This window comes from Geosmithia morbida, assembly GCF_012550715.1.
Source record: "Geosmithia morbida isolate 1262 chromosome Unknown scaffold_5, whole genome shotgun sequence".
Classification (NCBI taxonomy): domain Eukaryota; kingdom Fungi; phylum Ascomycota; class Sordariomycetes; order Hypocreales; family Bionectriaceae; genus Geosmithia; species Geosmithia morbida.
The window spans coordinates 814056-827271 of NW_023336192.1; the positions used below are offsets into that span (position 1 = coordinate 814056).

General features: G+C 55.7%; 3 protein-coding genes across 3 annotated transcripts; 1 reads left to right on the forward strand and 2 right to left on the reverse strand.

The window, feature by feature from the left end:
- Positions 1–856: 856 nt before the first annotated feature.
- Positions 857–4248, forward strand: GMORB2_6255 (alpha-mannosidase; the record flags this gene model as incomplete). The annotated part of the gene is made up of 3 exons (XM_035468225.1): positions 857–1005; positions 1080–2820; positions 2887–4248. 3 exons carry the CDS (start codon positions 857–859, stop codon positions 4246–4248), a joined length of 3252 nt encoding a protein of 1083 aa, XP_035322206.1.
- A 335-nt stretch (positions 4249–4583) lies between these two features.
- Positions 4584–6114, reverse strand: GMORB2_6256 (uncharacterized protein; the record flags this gene model as incomplete). The annotated part of the gene is made up of 3 exons (XM_035468226.1): positions 4584–5125; positions 5225–5816; positions 5995–6114. 3 exons carry the CDS (start codon positions 6112–6114, stop codon positions 4584–4586), a joined length of 1254 nt encoding a protein of 417 aa, XP_035322207.1.
- Positions 6115–7323: 1209 nt separating this feature from the next.
- On the reverse strand, positions 7324–12965 carry GMORB2_6257 (BAH protein; the record flags this gene model as incomplete). The annotated part of the gene is made up of 5 exons (XM_035468227.1): positions 7324–8824; positions 8913–9310; positions 9369–11199; positions 11558–12041; positions 12329–12965. 5 exons carry the CDS (start codon positions 12963–12965, stop codon positions 7324–7326), a joined length of 4851 nt encoding a protein of 1616 aa, XP_035322208.1.
- Positions 12966–13216: the final 251 nt, after the last annotated feature.

Genomic DNA, 13216 nt, shown 5'->3' on the forward strand with positions numbered 1-13216 from the left:
AGCTAACGAGCTAACTGCCTTCAAAGTTGCAGCCATATTCTCCAGGCTTCACCCTTACTGTCAGGTTTAGCCTTTAGGTTACTCCTCAGGTGATGGTTGGATCACACGCCACTGGGAGCGCCGGAACTCGTATTTACCGCCTTGTGGCCTGATTGGTCACCTGCAGGATGATATGTTCGCCCGTTGACAGTACCTGGACGTGTCCATTTGCCGGAAACCCATGGGTCTGATATGCTAGTAGTACTGGTAACTCTTAAATCTATCGTCAATGTAATAACAGGATTAGTGATGCTCTAGAGATGAGACCTTTTTAAAGAGGTTACATAGAGATATGAATCAGTAGCAATATTGCAACAATGGAGGGCCTGTGGGCGCCTTCTGCACGGGGAACATGCGTACCTAGAACTGTGGACCGCTGGAGCTTCCCCGCATGCGCTGGAGGGGCCCTGGAGCCTCCCGCTATCAATTGCCCATCATTAGCTATCGTAAAGAGGAGGTTACGTCAGGTGTCGTGTTACACTGTAACAATGGCAACGCCGTGATACATGATACAGATTGGGAGAATGCCAGACGTCTTGTCTCAGTTCATTGAATTGGTTTCTCTCTCGTCGTTGCGTCATTTACCAAGCCACCCCATCTGTCGTCTAGGGGCTCAAGCTTCTCCCTGTCAAACTCTCTTCCCTATTCTGGGTTGCTGATCCTTCAACTAGTTACTGACATCCATCTCTTCTGGACATCGTCTTCTCGTCAGATACTCTTGCTTCCCTCGTCATCTCTACTCAGCCCTGTACGGTCCCAACCCCTCACATTCGTATAGTACAGCTTCAGGCAAGCCTATCCAGGCAATACGATCAATATGGGTGGAGGCTGCCACCACTCGACTGGTGGATATACATACCCTCGCTTTGCCGACAAGCCCGTTGGTGTTCCCAAGGCCAGCATTCTCAAAGGTCGCATCGAACCATTCTACAAAGCAGGCCAGTACGAAAAGGTCAACCTTCTAGCGTACGTACACCGACACGTTCAAGCAGACTACAACCAGAATTTCGGGAATTGCATCATGCTAATGTGATTCATAGAAACCTACACAATGCTTCGTACTCTGGCAAACCCCATGTCCAGCTCTTTGTTTGGGACGCACCCGGCCAGGAACGTCCGAGCTTCAAGGAGGCTACATCTCATGAGTTCAAAGAGACCCACGTCGGCGCCTCGTTTGGTCCGTCTTGGTCAACCCACTGGTTTAAAGTGATTCTGAAGATCCCTTCGGATATTGCCAAGGACGAATTGCTCGAACTCCACTGGGATGCCAACAACGAAGGCCTCATTTGGACCGACAAAGGAGTGCCCCTCCACGGCCTGACGGGTGGCGGCGAGCGAGTCGAATGGGTAATTCCCAAGGAGTTTCGCGATGGGAAGGAGCACACCATCTACATCGAGATGGCCTGCAACGGCATGTTTGGCAATGCACCCTCTGGCCAGGGAAGCATCGCGCCTCCTGACCCTAACAAGTATTACACCCTTAGTAAGGTCAACATTGTGTCTGTCAATTTCCAGGCCCGCATGCTGCACTTTGACATGTGGGAGCTGGGGGACGCTGCTCGTGAGCTGCCCGAGAACTCGGCCGAGCAAAACCAAGCGCTCTCTGTTGCCATGAAGGTCATCAATACCTTCCAGGTCGACAACCAAGAATCCATTCTGGAGTGCCGGAAAATTGCCCAGGAGATCCTTGGTCCGGATATCGACTCCCACCGCGTGTACGAGACTGGAAAAGACCCTGTCGTCTTCGGAATAGGCAATTGTCACATCGACACCTGCTGGTTGTGGCCCTGGGCTGAGACCAAGCGTAAGGTAGTGCGCTCGTGGTCTAACCAGTGTGACCTAATGGAGAGATACCCCGAGGCTACGTTTGCATGCTCCCAGGCCCAGCAGTTCAAGTGGCTTAAGCAGTACTACCCAGCTACTTTTGATCGCGTCAAGACCAAGGTCGAGGAAGGCCAGTTCATTCCCATTGGTGGCAGCTGGGTTGAACACGATACAAACATGCCCAGCGGAGAGTCTCTATCCCGTCAGTTTTTCTACGGCCAGCGTCTGTTTGAGAGGGAGTTTGGATTTCGCTGCCGGACCTTTTGGTTGCCGGACACATTCGGTTATTCAAGTCAGATCCCGCAGCTCTCACGACTGGCCGGTATGGACCGCTTCATGACACAGAAGCTCAGCTGGAACAACATCAACAGCTTCCCCCACACCACCTTCATGTGGGTGAGCCCCGATGGAAGCCAGGTCATATGCCATATGCCACCGTCCGAGACGTACACTGCTGAAGCAAACTTTGGCGATATAAAACGGAGTATCACGCAGCACAAGACTATGAGGACCGACAGCTCTTCGCTGCTTCTTTTCGGAAAGGGTGACGGCGGCGGTGGACCGACCTGGCAGCAGTTTGAGAAGCTGCGACGTTGTGCAGGCATCAGCAACACAGTTGGGGGAATTCCCAAAGTGAAGCTCGGACACACTGTCGACGACTTCTTTGACCGCCTTGCACCCAAGGCTGCAGAGTTTCCGACATGGCATGGCGAGCTGTACTTTGAGCTCCACCGTGGCACATACACGACGCAGGCTAACAACAAGCTCAACAACCGCAAGGCCGAGGTCATGCTTAGAGACATTGAACAGCTTGCCACTGTGGCTTCAGTAACCTCGGGCTCGTACAAGTACCCCACTGACGTTATTGACAGCATGTGGGAAGCTGTGCTACTATGCCAGTTCCACGACTGTTTGCCTGGGAGCTGCATCGAAATGTGCTACGATGACTCAGACAAGGTAAGGTTTCTCTCCCCGGGAGACAAAGGAGAAGTTTAGAGACGCTAACCAGAAGGCTATGTATAGCTTTATGCATATGTTTTCAAGAAGGGCGCTACACTCCTAAAGGAGCTGTATGCCTTCCTTGGCGTCTCTACAGCTAATTCGGAGTCCTCCGCATGTCCCGTCGTGCTCAACACACTTCCCTGGCATCGCAAGGAGCTTGTCGAGGTTTCCGACACAGATGTCCGCGTTGCCTGCGGCGACGGCAATGTGCTCCCTCTGAGGAGCTTCCGTCAGCAGGACAGCCCAGCAGTCACCGTCCAGAAGACAGCCGATGAAGAGTTTGTTCTGGAGAATGATCAGCTTCGAGTTGTCGTGAGAAAGGGTATCATCACGTCGATTTATGACCGTGCCAACGAGCGTGAGGTGATCGAGGCCGGCGGTGAAGCCAACAAGTTTGTTATCTTTGACGACATCCCTTTATACTGGCAAGCATGGGATGTCGAGGTATACCACCTCGACACCAAGCGACAGCTCAAGTACGGGTCTACCAAGATCTACGAGCAGAAGCCGCACAAGGTCACCTTGGTGACGGACATTTCCATCAGCAAAAAGAGTTCTCTAAAGTCGTACATCACGCTGTCAGCCTCTTTCAAGAGACAATCAGCACAGATTGACTGCGCCGCCGAGGTAGAATGGCACGAGGACTGCAAGTTCCTCAAGGTCGAGTTCCCCGTCGACATTGTCAACACTGAGGCATCGTACGAGACCGCATACAGCATCACGAAGCGGCCCACACACTACAACACAAGCTGGGACATGGCCAAGTTCGAGGTATGCTGCCACAAGTTTGCCGACCTGTCAGAGCATAACTACGGCGTGTCCATCCTCAATGATAGCAAGTATGGCTTCGCCACGGCCGGTAAGATGATGCGTCTGTCGCTTCTGCGGGCGCCCAAGGCCCCCAACGCCCACGCTGACATGGGCCATCACTCGATCCGCTGGGCCATCCTCCCGCACAAAGGCCCCCTCTCGTCGGAGACGGTCAGGGCGGCGTATGCCTTTAACAACCCGCTCAAGCTGTGCTCGGGATCTGAGGCTGCCCTTGCCAGCAACTCATCGTGCCCTATCCATTTAGTCAACCAAGACGAATCTAACTCTCTGATACTGGACGTCATCAAACGTGCGCACGACGATGAGGACATCAGCAGCAGTAGCGGTGAGGATCGGCGCATGCGCACCAATTCGGGCCGCAACATCATCGTGCGCGTCTACGAGTCTCTAGGCGGCCACAGTCGGGGTACCATCCAGTCCCAGTTCGATGTGAAGCGCGCAGCGAAGGTCAACATACTGGAGGATGAGCTAGAAGAGGTGCACGTGAAGGATGGCAAGATCTCCATCAAGCTCCGGCCATTTGAGGTGGCAACTTTCAAGCTGGAGGTGTAAGCATCCTATCCTATCTTAGGGAGGATGAAAAGCCCAACAGATTGTTGATTACTTTTGGTTTTGATTGCGGGAAATGTTACTAGGAATGATACGTTGTGCAATGGAAAAATGAGTATACATGCGTGGTTCTTACTATTGAAACAAAAAAAACTAGTCATTTCCTCAGAACGCCAATGCCTACCTAGTAGTGAAATCCTAAAAGAATTGAACACAAGAAACTTTGTACAGGCACAAGGCCATGCTACCGTGAGGGAGGCAGAACCCTCACAGAGGTGTAAATAAATTCGAGAGGACAAGGAGGGAAAAAACAAGGCTGCCCCCTTGTCGAACGTCTTTTACTCCCCGTCCTCGGGGAGCTGCTCGATGACGGCCTCGACCGAAGCAATAAGCTGGTTGATGTCAGGCCTCTCAGCTGGCTCGACCTTGAGACAAGCCCTGACGACGTCGCGGATAGGCTCACTGATGGTAGCAAGGGGGGCGGCGGCGGCGGCGGCGGCCTGCTGGCCTTGGTGGCGCATGCTGCCCGTGCGCCTGACGCCCTGGGGGCCCTCGTCGGGGAACCTCCAGTCACCGCCCAGGACGCACAGGCTCAGGGTGCCACCGGTCTCGTCAGACCTCATCTCGAAGGGGGACTTGCCGACGAGGCAGGCGTACAGGGTGCACCCCATGGACCAGATGTCCGTCTTTGTGTCGATCACGGCGCCTGTGCGCACGTCGAAGAGTTCCGGGGCGCGGTAGGGCATGGTCGAGTGCTCAGCTGCCGTGTCCTGGATCTGGAGGGCCATGGACTGCGAAGTGACGGGGATGGGGGAGGGGGCCACGGACCCGAGGTCCATGAGGATAGGGGTGGTGCCAGAATCGTCAATCATAATGTTGCCTTTTTTTTTGGGGGGGGGGGAGGGTGAGGGGAGGAGGTGTCAGTCCTATAATCGGAGGGGGAATTTATAAGAAGAGTGATAGAGAGAAAAAAACATACCAGGCTTGATATCACGGTGCGCGTACGATCGAACCTTGGAGCGACCCTGGTTGACGTGATTCTCCCCTTCCATGAGAGGTCTCCCTTGCTCCCCCTCATCCTCATCATCTGCCCTCCTCTCGCCCCTAGACGAGGCGCCGGAGGCACCGGCACCGGCGCGGCCACCAGCGCCAGCGCCAGCGCCGGGATCGTCATCTTCGCGGCCTGTCTCCATTCGCTCCACCGGGGGCTTATACTCGTGCATAGCCCTGAGGGCCTTACACACGCCCAAGAAAAGCACCATGAGCCTGCGCTCGGGGAACCTGTCGTGGTTTACTAGGTTTGCGTTTATCATGTCCTGGAGGTTGCCCCGTCGGTAGTAGGGCAGCAGGACGTATACCGTCTTGGTGGCCTCGTCGCCACCCCTCTCGGTCGCGACGCTGTGGTCCACGGCCGAGATGATGGTTGGGATGTGGTCGAAGAGACGGTACGCGTCCACCTCACGCATGGCCTGCTGCACCGACTCGGCGCCGAACGGGCATCGGATCTTCTTCAGCGCGAAAAGCTGGTGCGTCGTCGTGTCTTCCACTAGGTATACGTAGGAGAAGCCGCCCTATAAATGCCCCCATCTCTCTCTCCCTCTCTCTCTCTCTTGTCAGTCAAAGCCGCATTCTCTCTCTTTTCTCTCTCTCTCTCTTCTCTACTCTTCTTTCTTTCTTTCCTTCTTTTATTTTCCTTTTTCCTCTTCTTTCTCTCTCTCTCGTCTTTTTCTTGATGTTATGTGTGCTCACCTCGCCTAGAAGTCGCAGAATCTTGAAACTGCGCGAATTGATCTTGAGGGTTGGCGATCCCGGGAAACAATTCAGGCAGTTTCCTATCGAGTAGAATAGGTCGAGGATGAGCTGCGCCATGATGAGGTTGGGAGAAGGGGGGGGGGGTATGTTTTGTTTGTGTGTATGTATGTGTGTGTGTGGTGTGCGCGTTTCCTTCGTCGCAGTTGGCGGTTGGAAGCCAAGGGATCTATCCGTCGTATACGGCGTTCGTTCTGCGTGCCTGTATGTTCGTTGGTAGGGAGGAGATCAGCTGATGTGCCTTTGCGGTTGCGACCGTCGTTGTTGTCGTGTCGGGTTCAAAGGATGAGAGGCGTAGGCGTTGTCAGCACAGCAACGACGTTTCAATAACTCCTGACAGTCCAATGGAGCTCTCCTCCAACTAGGAGTACGGGAGGTACTACAGGTACGTCACTACAGCCACAGGTACTGTATTACTACTAGTACGGCAGCGCATGTACTTCTGTTAGCCGCACTGCCAGCTTTACTTCAGTGACGTGGGTTTGCGTGCTTGGTCCGGAATACCCCGGCCGTTAACACCGAGAGGAATGCGCCACATCTTACGCAGTACTAGTTACCGTATTGCTAGTTGGTCAAGCCATATATCAGCCACATAGCGCTTCTGCTCAGTATTATTCAATGCTCATAGAGAAATGGACTCGACTCCGGAGTATTATAGTAATACTGCAGTCTTGTAGGTACATGCCGAAAAAACAAGCACAAAATATTATCGGTCAAGTAAGTGTATTAATACCTTTCTCGTCTATTTCTACCATTCCTTCCCATACTTCACCCAAGCTTGTGCGAGTACAGCAAGCGTGATGACCCCCAGTTACTTCCAACTGAATACTACGGAGTATTACTAGTAATAACAATAAAATCATCCGTTTCAACCTCGTGCCTAAAAGACCACTTATAGGGGTAGTATGTATGATATGCCAAACCCCCCCCCCCCCCGTCCCCCGCCCAAAACCGGGGGGAAAAAAGAAGAAGAGAAATAAAAGGACAAGAAAATAGAGATGAAAACAAAACAGAAAAGAAACAAGATTGACATGTGAACCCGTAGCGCAACTCACTGCTTCCAAAACGCCCCTTTTCGTTCGTCTTTTTTTTGTCGTGTCCACCGGGGTTCTCCCCCAGACACGCCGTGTATCGTGTGTATGTTGTATCCACTGGAAATGGTATTGTATAATAGAGTTCTGGACACAAGGGCAAAAGAAGAAAGAGGTAGAAAAACCAAAAGAAAGGTAGCAGCTTCTTATCCGCGTCACATTGATCAGAGGTGACAACCTATGATAGCAAGTTTCTCAGCGACGGGTTCGCACTTGCCCCGCTAGCTGGCCGGCTGTCGTTGCTGTGGCGCGACACGCTCAGTACTGGAGACACCGAAGAGGTCTCGTGCGGCGGCGGGAGTCCGGCCCTGGTTCCCAGAGGGCTACCGTGAGCGCCCGAGAATGATGGCCTTTGCGGCGGGAGGCCAGGACGGCCATACGGATCATGCCTCTGGTGCGGGGCACCGTTGCTCAGCCCGTGATGAGAAGCTAGCGGAGGAGCTGAGTGGTACGGCGTCGGATAGCCCGTCGATGGCGGAGGCGGTGCCGCCGGCCCGAGCCCGAGGCGAGGCGATGACGACGGGGGCATGCCGTTCAACAAACTCACCGGGTGGTGCGGATGGCTCTGCGGATGGCTCAGCGGTGGCGGCGGTGGCGGCGCTCCTGAGAGGTTCGGAGGCCGTAGCGGCGACAGAGTGCTCAGAGACGACGAGCTGTTGGGGAGGGTTGGCAGTCCGCCGTTCAAAAACCGGGGCGGCGAGCCCTGCTGGCTTCCCGGGCGTGACGACCAGTCACCGTATGCCGGCATGTGCGACCCATGTATCGATGACGGCGGTCTCGGCGGGGGTGAGAAGCTGTGAGTACCTGTCGGGGGTCGCGGGCCCCCATTTGCCGGTGTATGTGGTGCCTGTGATGTCTGCACCACAGAGTGGATGAGCGGCGGTTGAGGTTGAGGCCAGGCGTGATGCGGCTGGCGAACGTCTCGCTGGGGTTCAAGGGCCACGGGGCGTTCGGGACTCCTCATGGTTGGGGTCGGCGTAGCCACCGTGCCTGAGTGGGGCAGTCGTGAGCGAGAAGAAAGGTCATGAGGAGGCCATGAGGGTCGGTGGACATGCTGGTGGGGCTTCGGCGAGAGCTTCTTGGGGAGCCATGAAGTATGGCACTTGTGACACTGGTACTTCCTCGGCGATGCAGGTTTCTTGCTCTCCTCCCTGGCCGCCGCCGCCAGTATCCCCTGAAAGAGACTGGGCGTAGAGGCATTCACGGCATTGTCTATGCACCACCACTGCGGGCTGACGTCGACACCGCAGCGAACGCACACCTTGTTTCCGGAGCGGGCAGCGGCGCCCGGGGAGGAGTGCTCCCCGACATCGCCATTCTTGGCCTGCGTCGTACCACCTCCGTTGGCCACGGCGGTGGTCGCCGTGGTCGAGAATCTGCGGAGGGTCGTGCCAGACGTCTTAGCCGCCAGAGACATAAGGTTAGCCTTGCGCATCGTTCCCGTTAGTGTGAGGTCCGCCTGCTTGTAGTTCTGGACGTAGAGTTGGAGTGCGCTGAGGCCGCCATTGTCCCCCATACGGTCGTGCATGTGGTGCAGAACCGTCTTGGCCGGCACGTGGTCCTTGCACCAGAGACGGGGAGCCATCAAGCCGCTCTCGTTCTTGAAAGTGACAGTGTGGACCTGATCCCTGCGCGAGCTCTTGACCGGGATGATTTCGAACGCAAGAATATGCTCATTCCTGCGAGCGCATTCAACATGGACTATTGTCGGTTGATCTCATGTCAGCATGCACACCTCCTGAGTCATATACGCATGGGCTCTTACACGAAGCATCGCAGCCGAGGCAAGTAATGCACGGTCCTCCAAGGCGGTTGCATCCACGGCAAATTTGGTCGTAATGGGGCCTGGGGATGGACGGGATACCCTCCGATGGCTCCAGTGCCTTGGCATTTCCGAATTGGACCTCGGCCGTGAAGACGGCGCAGGTAACGTGGACCCAGTTGCTGTCAGCCGTGCGCTTCAGTGGCTCGCGCGGAGTGAGGGGCCGGTTCAGCTCCTCCTGCCTCTTGCGGTAGAGCTCCAACGCCTTGCGAGCCTGGTGAACTTCTAGCCGCTCCCGCTCGCGATCCTTGTCCGACATCTTCTTCTTGTGGTGCGTGAGCTTCGGCTGCTCTATCAGCTCTTGGTCTGTGTGCTCCACGGTGCAGAGGACGCATTTATAATTCTGTTGATTTGATCAGCAAACTGCGAGAGGGCTTCCTGAAGCAGTAGAAATGGCTTACCGTAGAGACCTGGGGGTTCTTGTCATTAGCACACATATCGCACGTCCATTTCTTACCCGAACTGCGGCTGTCGATGATGCCGTAGCAGGAGCGGTGGACCGTGAGGCGGCATTCCCGACAAGAGACATGATCTGTCATGGGGTCCATCTGCAAGCAGACGGCGCAGGGCAGCGTTCGAGGCTTGGGCTGCGCGGGAATAGCCGAAACTTCTGACACCTTCTCCTTCTCCTTCTTCTTGGGTGCGGGTGCCGCGGGAGGAGAGCCGCTGCCCACGTCTAGCTCCACCTCCTTCTCGACCTTGTCAGTCTTCTCGGCCTTCTCGGTCTTCTCAGCCTTCTCAACCTTCTCAGTCTTCTCAGCCTTCTCAGTCTTCTCAGCCTTCTCAGCCTTCTCAGATTTCTCAGCCTTGTCGGTCTTCTCTGCACCCTTGAGCTTCTTTCGAGGTGGCTCATGTGCGCTGCTGGCCGCTGGAGCGGGCGTGGGGCTCTCTGGTTCGTCCGGTGTCAGCAGACCCCTCTCGTTGGCGGCCTGGAGCTCCTTGAGTAGTTCTTCATCCTGCTTCCTCTTGTAGGACTTGCTGCCGGCCTGGGCAACCTTCTTGGCGATCTCGTCAATGTCTTCCCAACGGATGGCATATCGCCGCCAGAGCTCAGCGCATCGCGTGCACAGAGCCACAACGTATTGGTTTCCCTTGTCCTTGGTGGAGGCCTTGACACCGTTCTCGTTGACAAGTCCGGGCATGGCGTTGGGCGCCCGGCGCCATCTCCGTGACGTGGTACCCGAACAAAACTGGCACATGAAGGCTCTCTTCTTGTCGACGGCCTTGCCCGAGTCAAAGGCCGAGTCGTCGTCGTCGTCTGCAACGTCGTCGGTGACCTTTGAGGCTGCTTCCTCTGCACGCTTGGCCTGCTTCTTGCCCTTGCTGCTCGCGTGACTGCTCCGCACGGACGTGCCTCGCTCCGTCTTCTTCCAGGTGTAGTAGAATCGGGTAATCTGGCCGGGCTTCATGGTCTTGACGTGCCTTGTAACGAGGGTGAGTTCAGAGCCATACTTGACAACGGCCTCTTCGAACTTCTTCAGCTCTGCCGGGGTCGGCGCTGGCTCCTTGAACTGTGCCCTTTCGGTTGCTAAGAGGGCTTCCTTGGCCTTTTTCGTGTCGTAGCCCTTGAGGAAGGCGGACCGCAGCGCCACATCCTGGATGTTGGTCGATCGTTCCGGCAGCCCCAAGCCCTTGGCTAGATCCCTAGACTTGGTTACAAACTCGGTCACGTCACGAGCGGTATCCTCGGAGGTGGGGGGCTTCCACAGGAGAGTCGATGTAGCATTAGGATCGTTCGCGTCGATGGTGTCCTCGCCGCGGGCCACGTAGCCTGGAGGCATATCCTGCACCCATTTAGGCCTCTTCCCATCGGGGTAAAGCTCCAACGCCGCGGCCTCCTCGGCAGCTCTGGCGTCCCTGTCCCTCTTGCCCTTTTTCTTCTCAGGTGGCTTCACGTATTGGACAGGTTGTCCAGGCCAGGGAAGAACAGCAGCCTGATGACGCGGGCCGATGCGCGTGCTCGCACGAGGGTAGATGCGGTCGTCGTAATCGAGGGCATCCTCCGGCTTACAGTGCATGCCCAAATATCGCCACGGCCACAAGCTGGCGTTGTAGACCTGCTCGGCGGTGCCCTGGTGGGGGGCATCTTTGTCGTCTTCCGGGGTGGAGCGGCTAGTATCGGCAACATTCGCGTCCTCCTCTTCCTCCTCCAGGAAGTCTTCCTCCTCGGCGTCGACGCCGCCATTCTGACCAGGTGTATGACGGGCCTCGAGCTTACGCTCCTGGGCGCGGCTGCAGGCGGCACACGACCATGCAAATCCTCGGGACGGTTTCTTGAGCAGAGGAGGCCGGACACAGTTCATGTGATATGTGTGTTGACAAACGGCACAGTCAACCGAGTCATTGCTGTCGCCGTCTCATCGTCAGTATAGTGCTCTCTGCCTTCGAGGGGGGGGGGAGGATGTGGCTCGCCACGGGCCAACTGCGGTAATACTGCTGACATTGTGGCAGCAGTCAAAGGCAGGCCGGAGTGCGAATCAAACAAACGTACCCCGACCGGGGGTTTTCCGGTGGGAACCACACCAAAATTGGTAAGGGTGGGGTACAAAAGGAAGGGCAAAAAATTATGGACAAAAAAAGGACAACGTACCTGGCACAGTAGCCGCTGCACCTCTTGCAAAGCTTAACGGCGCTAGTGAGCTCTTTGCCACGCCCCTGCTCGACTAGTACGAACTTCCAGCGCTCGTCCAGCACCTTCTTAACTTTTTCGGGAACATTGACGATGCTCGACGTCGGGATAAGGTCATAATTTTTTTGAATGTAACGATCGTACAACTTTTCGAACCAGAAGCTGTCGGGTGTGCGACGGTACTCTTCCATATTGCCAACCTCGACGCGGTGGCGGACCTGACACTTGCCTCGCAGGGCTGTCAGGGGACTGACGTCGGAGTGCATGGTAGCGAACACGACTCGCGTATCGTGCACCTTGCGCCCAATATCCCTGGGCCGGTAAAACCAATTAATGCGTATTGCATCAACAGGATTAGACGCGTCGTTTTTCTGATGCAGAAATTCCATGATGCGCCCAAGGTAATAGGGTTCACCAGGTGGTTCGCACACGAGGTACACATGATCTGCAGCGACCGTGTCAGCAAGAACTCACACACGCACACAAGTGCATTATCAAGGCTCCTCTTCCCCTCCCGCAAATAGTGCTGCATTTTTGCATATACGTGAGTGCGATGAGTTTGTGTGCCCAGTCAATCTCACAGCCAATATGGCTTGCGTGCTGCCAAGCCTTCTCATACTAAGCATTTTTTGAGGGAGGAGGGGGGGGAGTCGGTGTCACTGAAATTACCCTCGTGTGGGCCGTGGATCTCGGGAAAAGGGTGTGCAGGCCACACTGCCAACATGTACGTACCATTCGCCTCCAGCACAGTCCCATCATCGGCAACCAGGCGCCCATTCTGCGGTCGCGCACCGCAGTTAGTGAATGTGAGAATGTTTGAGCCTGTCCACGCCGAAGATGAAGACGTCGTATTTGACGACCCCGGCGCGGCTCGTTTAGTCGACAACGAGGCGGCATTGCCGTTGGCGTGCTGCGCCGCCGCTGCTGCCTTGCGCTTCCTTGACGGCTGTTGCTGCGTCACGGCACCGTTTGTCGTGTGAGATGGAGTCGCAGCGACAGAAGGCGTGTGCTCTTTGGAGCCGTTCTGCGATGCTGCCTGCTTAGTGGCATCGCCGGCAGCCTTGCGAGAGCTGGAACCAGAGCTGGTTTGAGGACCGCTGTCGGCTTGGGTGGCGGCGGCTGCTACCGACTGTCGCGAACCTTTCTTTTTGTCGCCGTGAGACTTGTCGTGATCGAAATCATACACGTCGACATCGTAGTCTTTATCCTCGGCGTAGTTTGGGCGAAAGCTGCCCGTGCGATTACGCGAGCGGGTCCCATAGGGGGCCGAAGCAGTTTCCGAGTTGACCTCCTTGTCCGCAGCATGCGCCGTAACCGACGATGCCGCAGTGGCTGTTGCTGCTGTTGAGGGATCACCAGCCGACTCCATGTCTGGTTGGGTGGCCCGTGACGAGTCCTGCCGGCTATGTCAGAAACCGAGAGTAGTGCCGTGTATCTGGCAAAACAAGATGCGACTCAAGGTGTGGTGGGGGTGGGAAAAAAAACAGAAAAAAAACCGTATAGATGGATAAAATAAAAAAGGTGAGAATGGAGGATAGGGCAAAGACTCACACCAGGTTGCACCATGTGAAAGGGGAAGAGAAACAGGAAAAGGTAATTCGGGGGGGAGAAGAGGAGAAA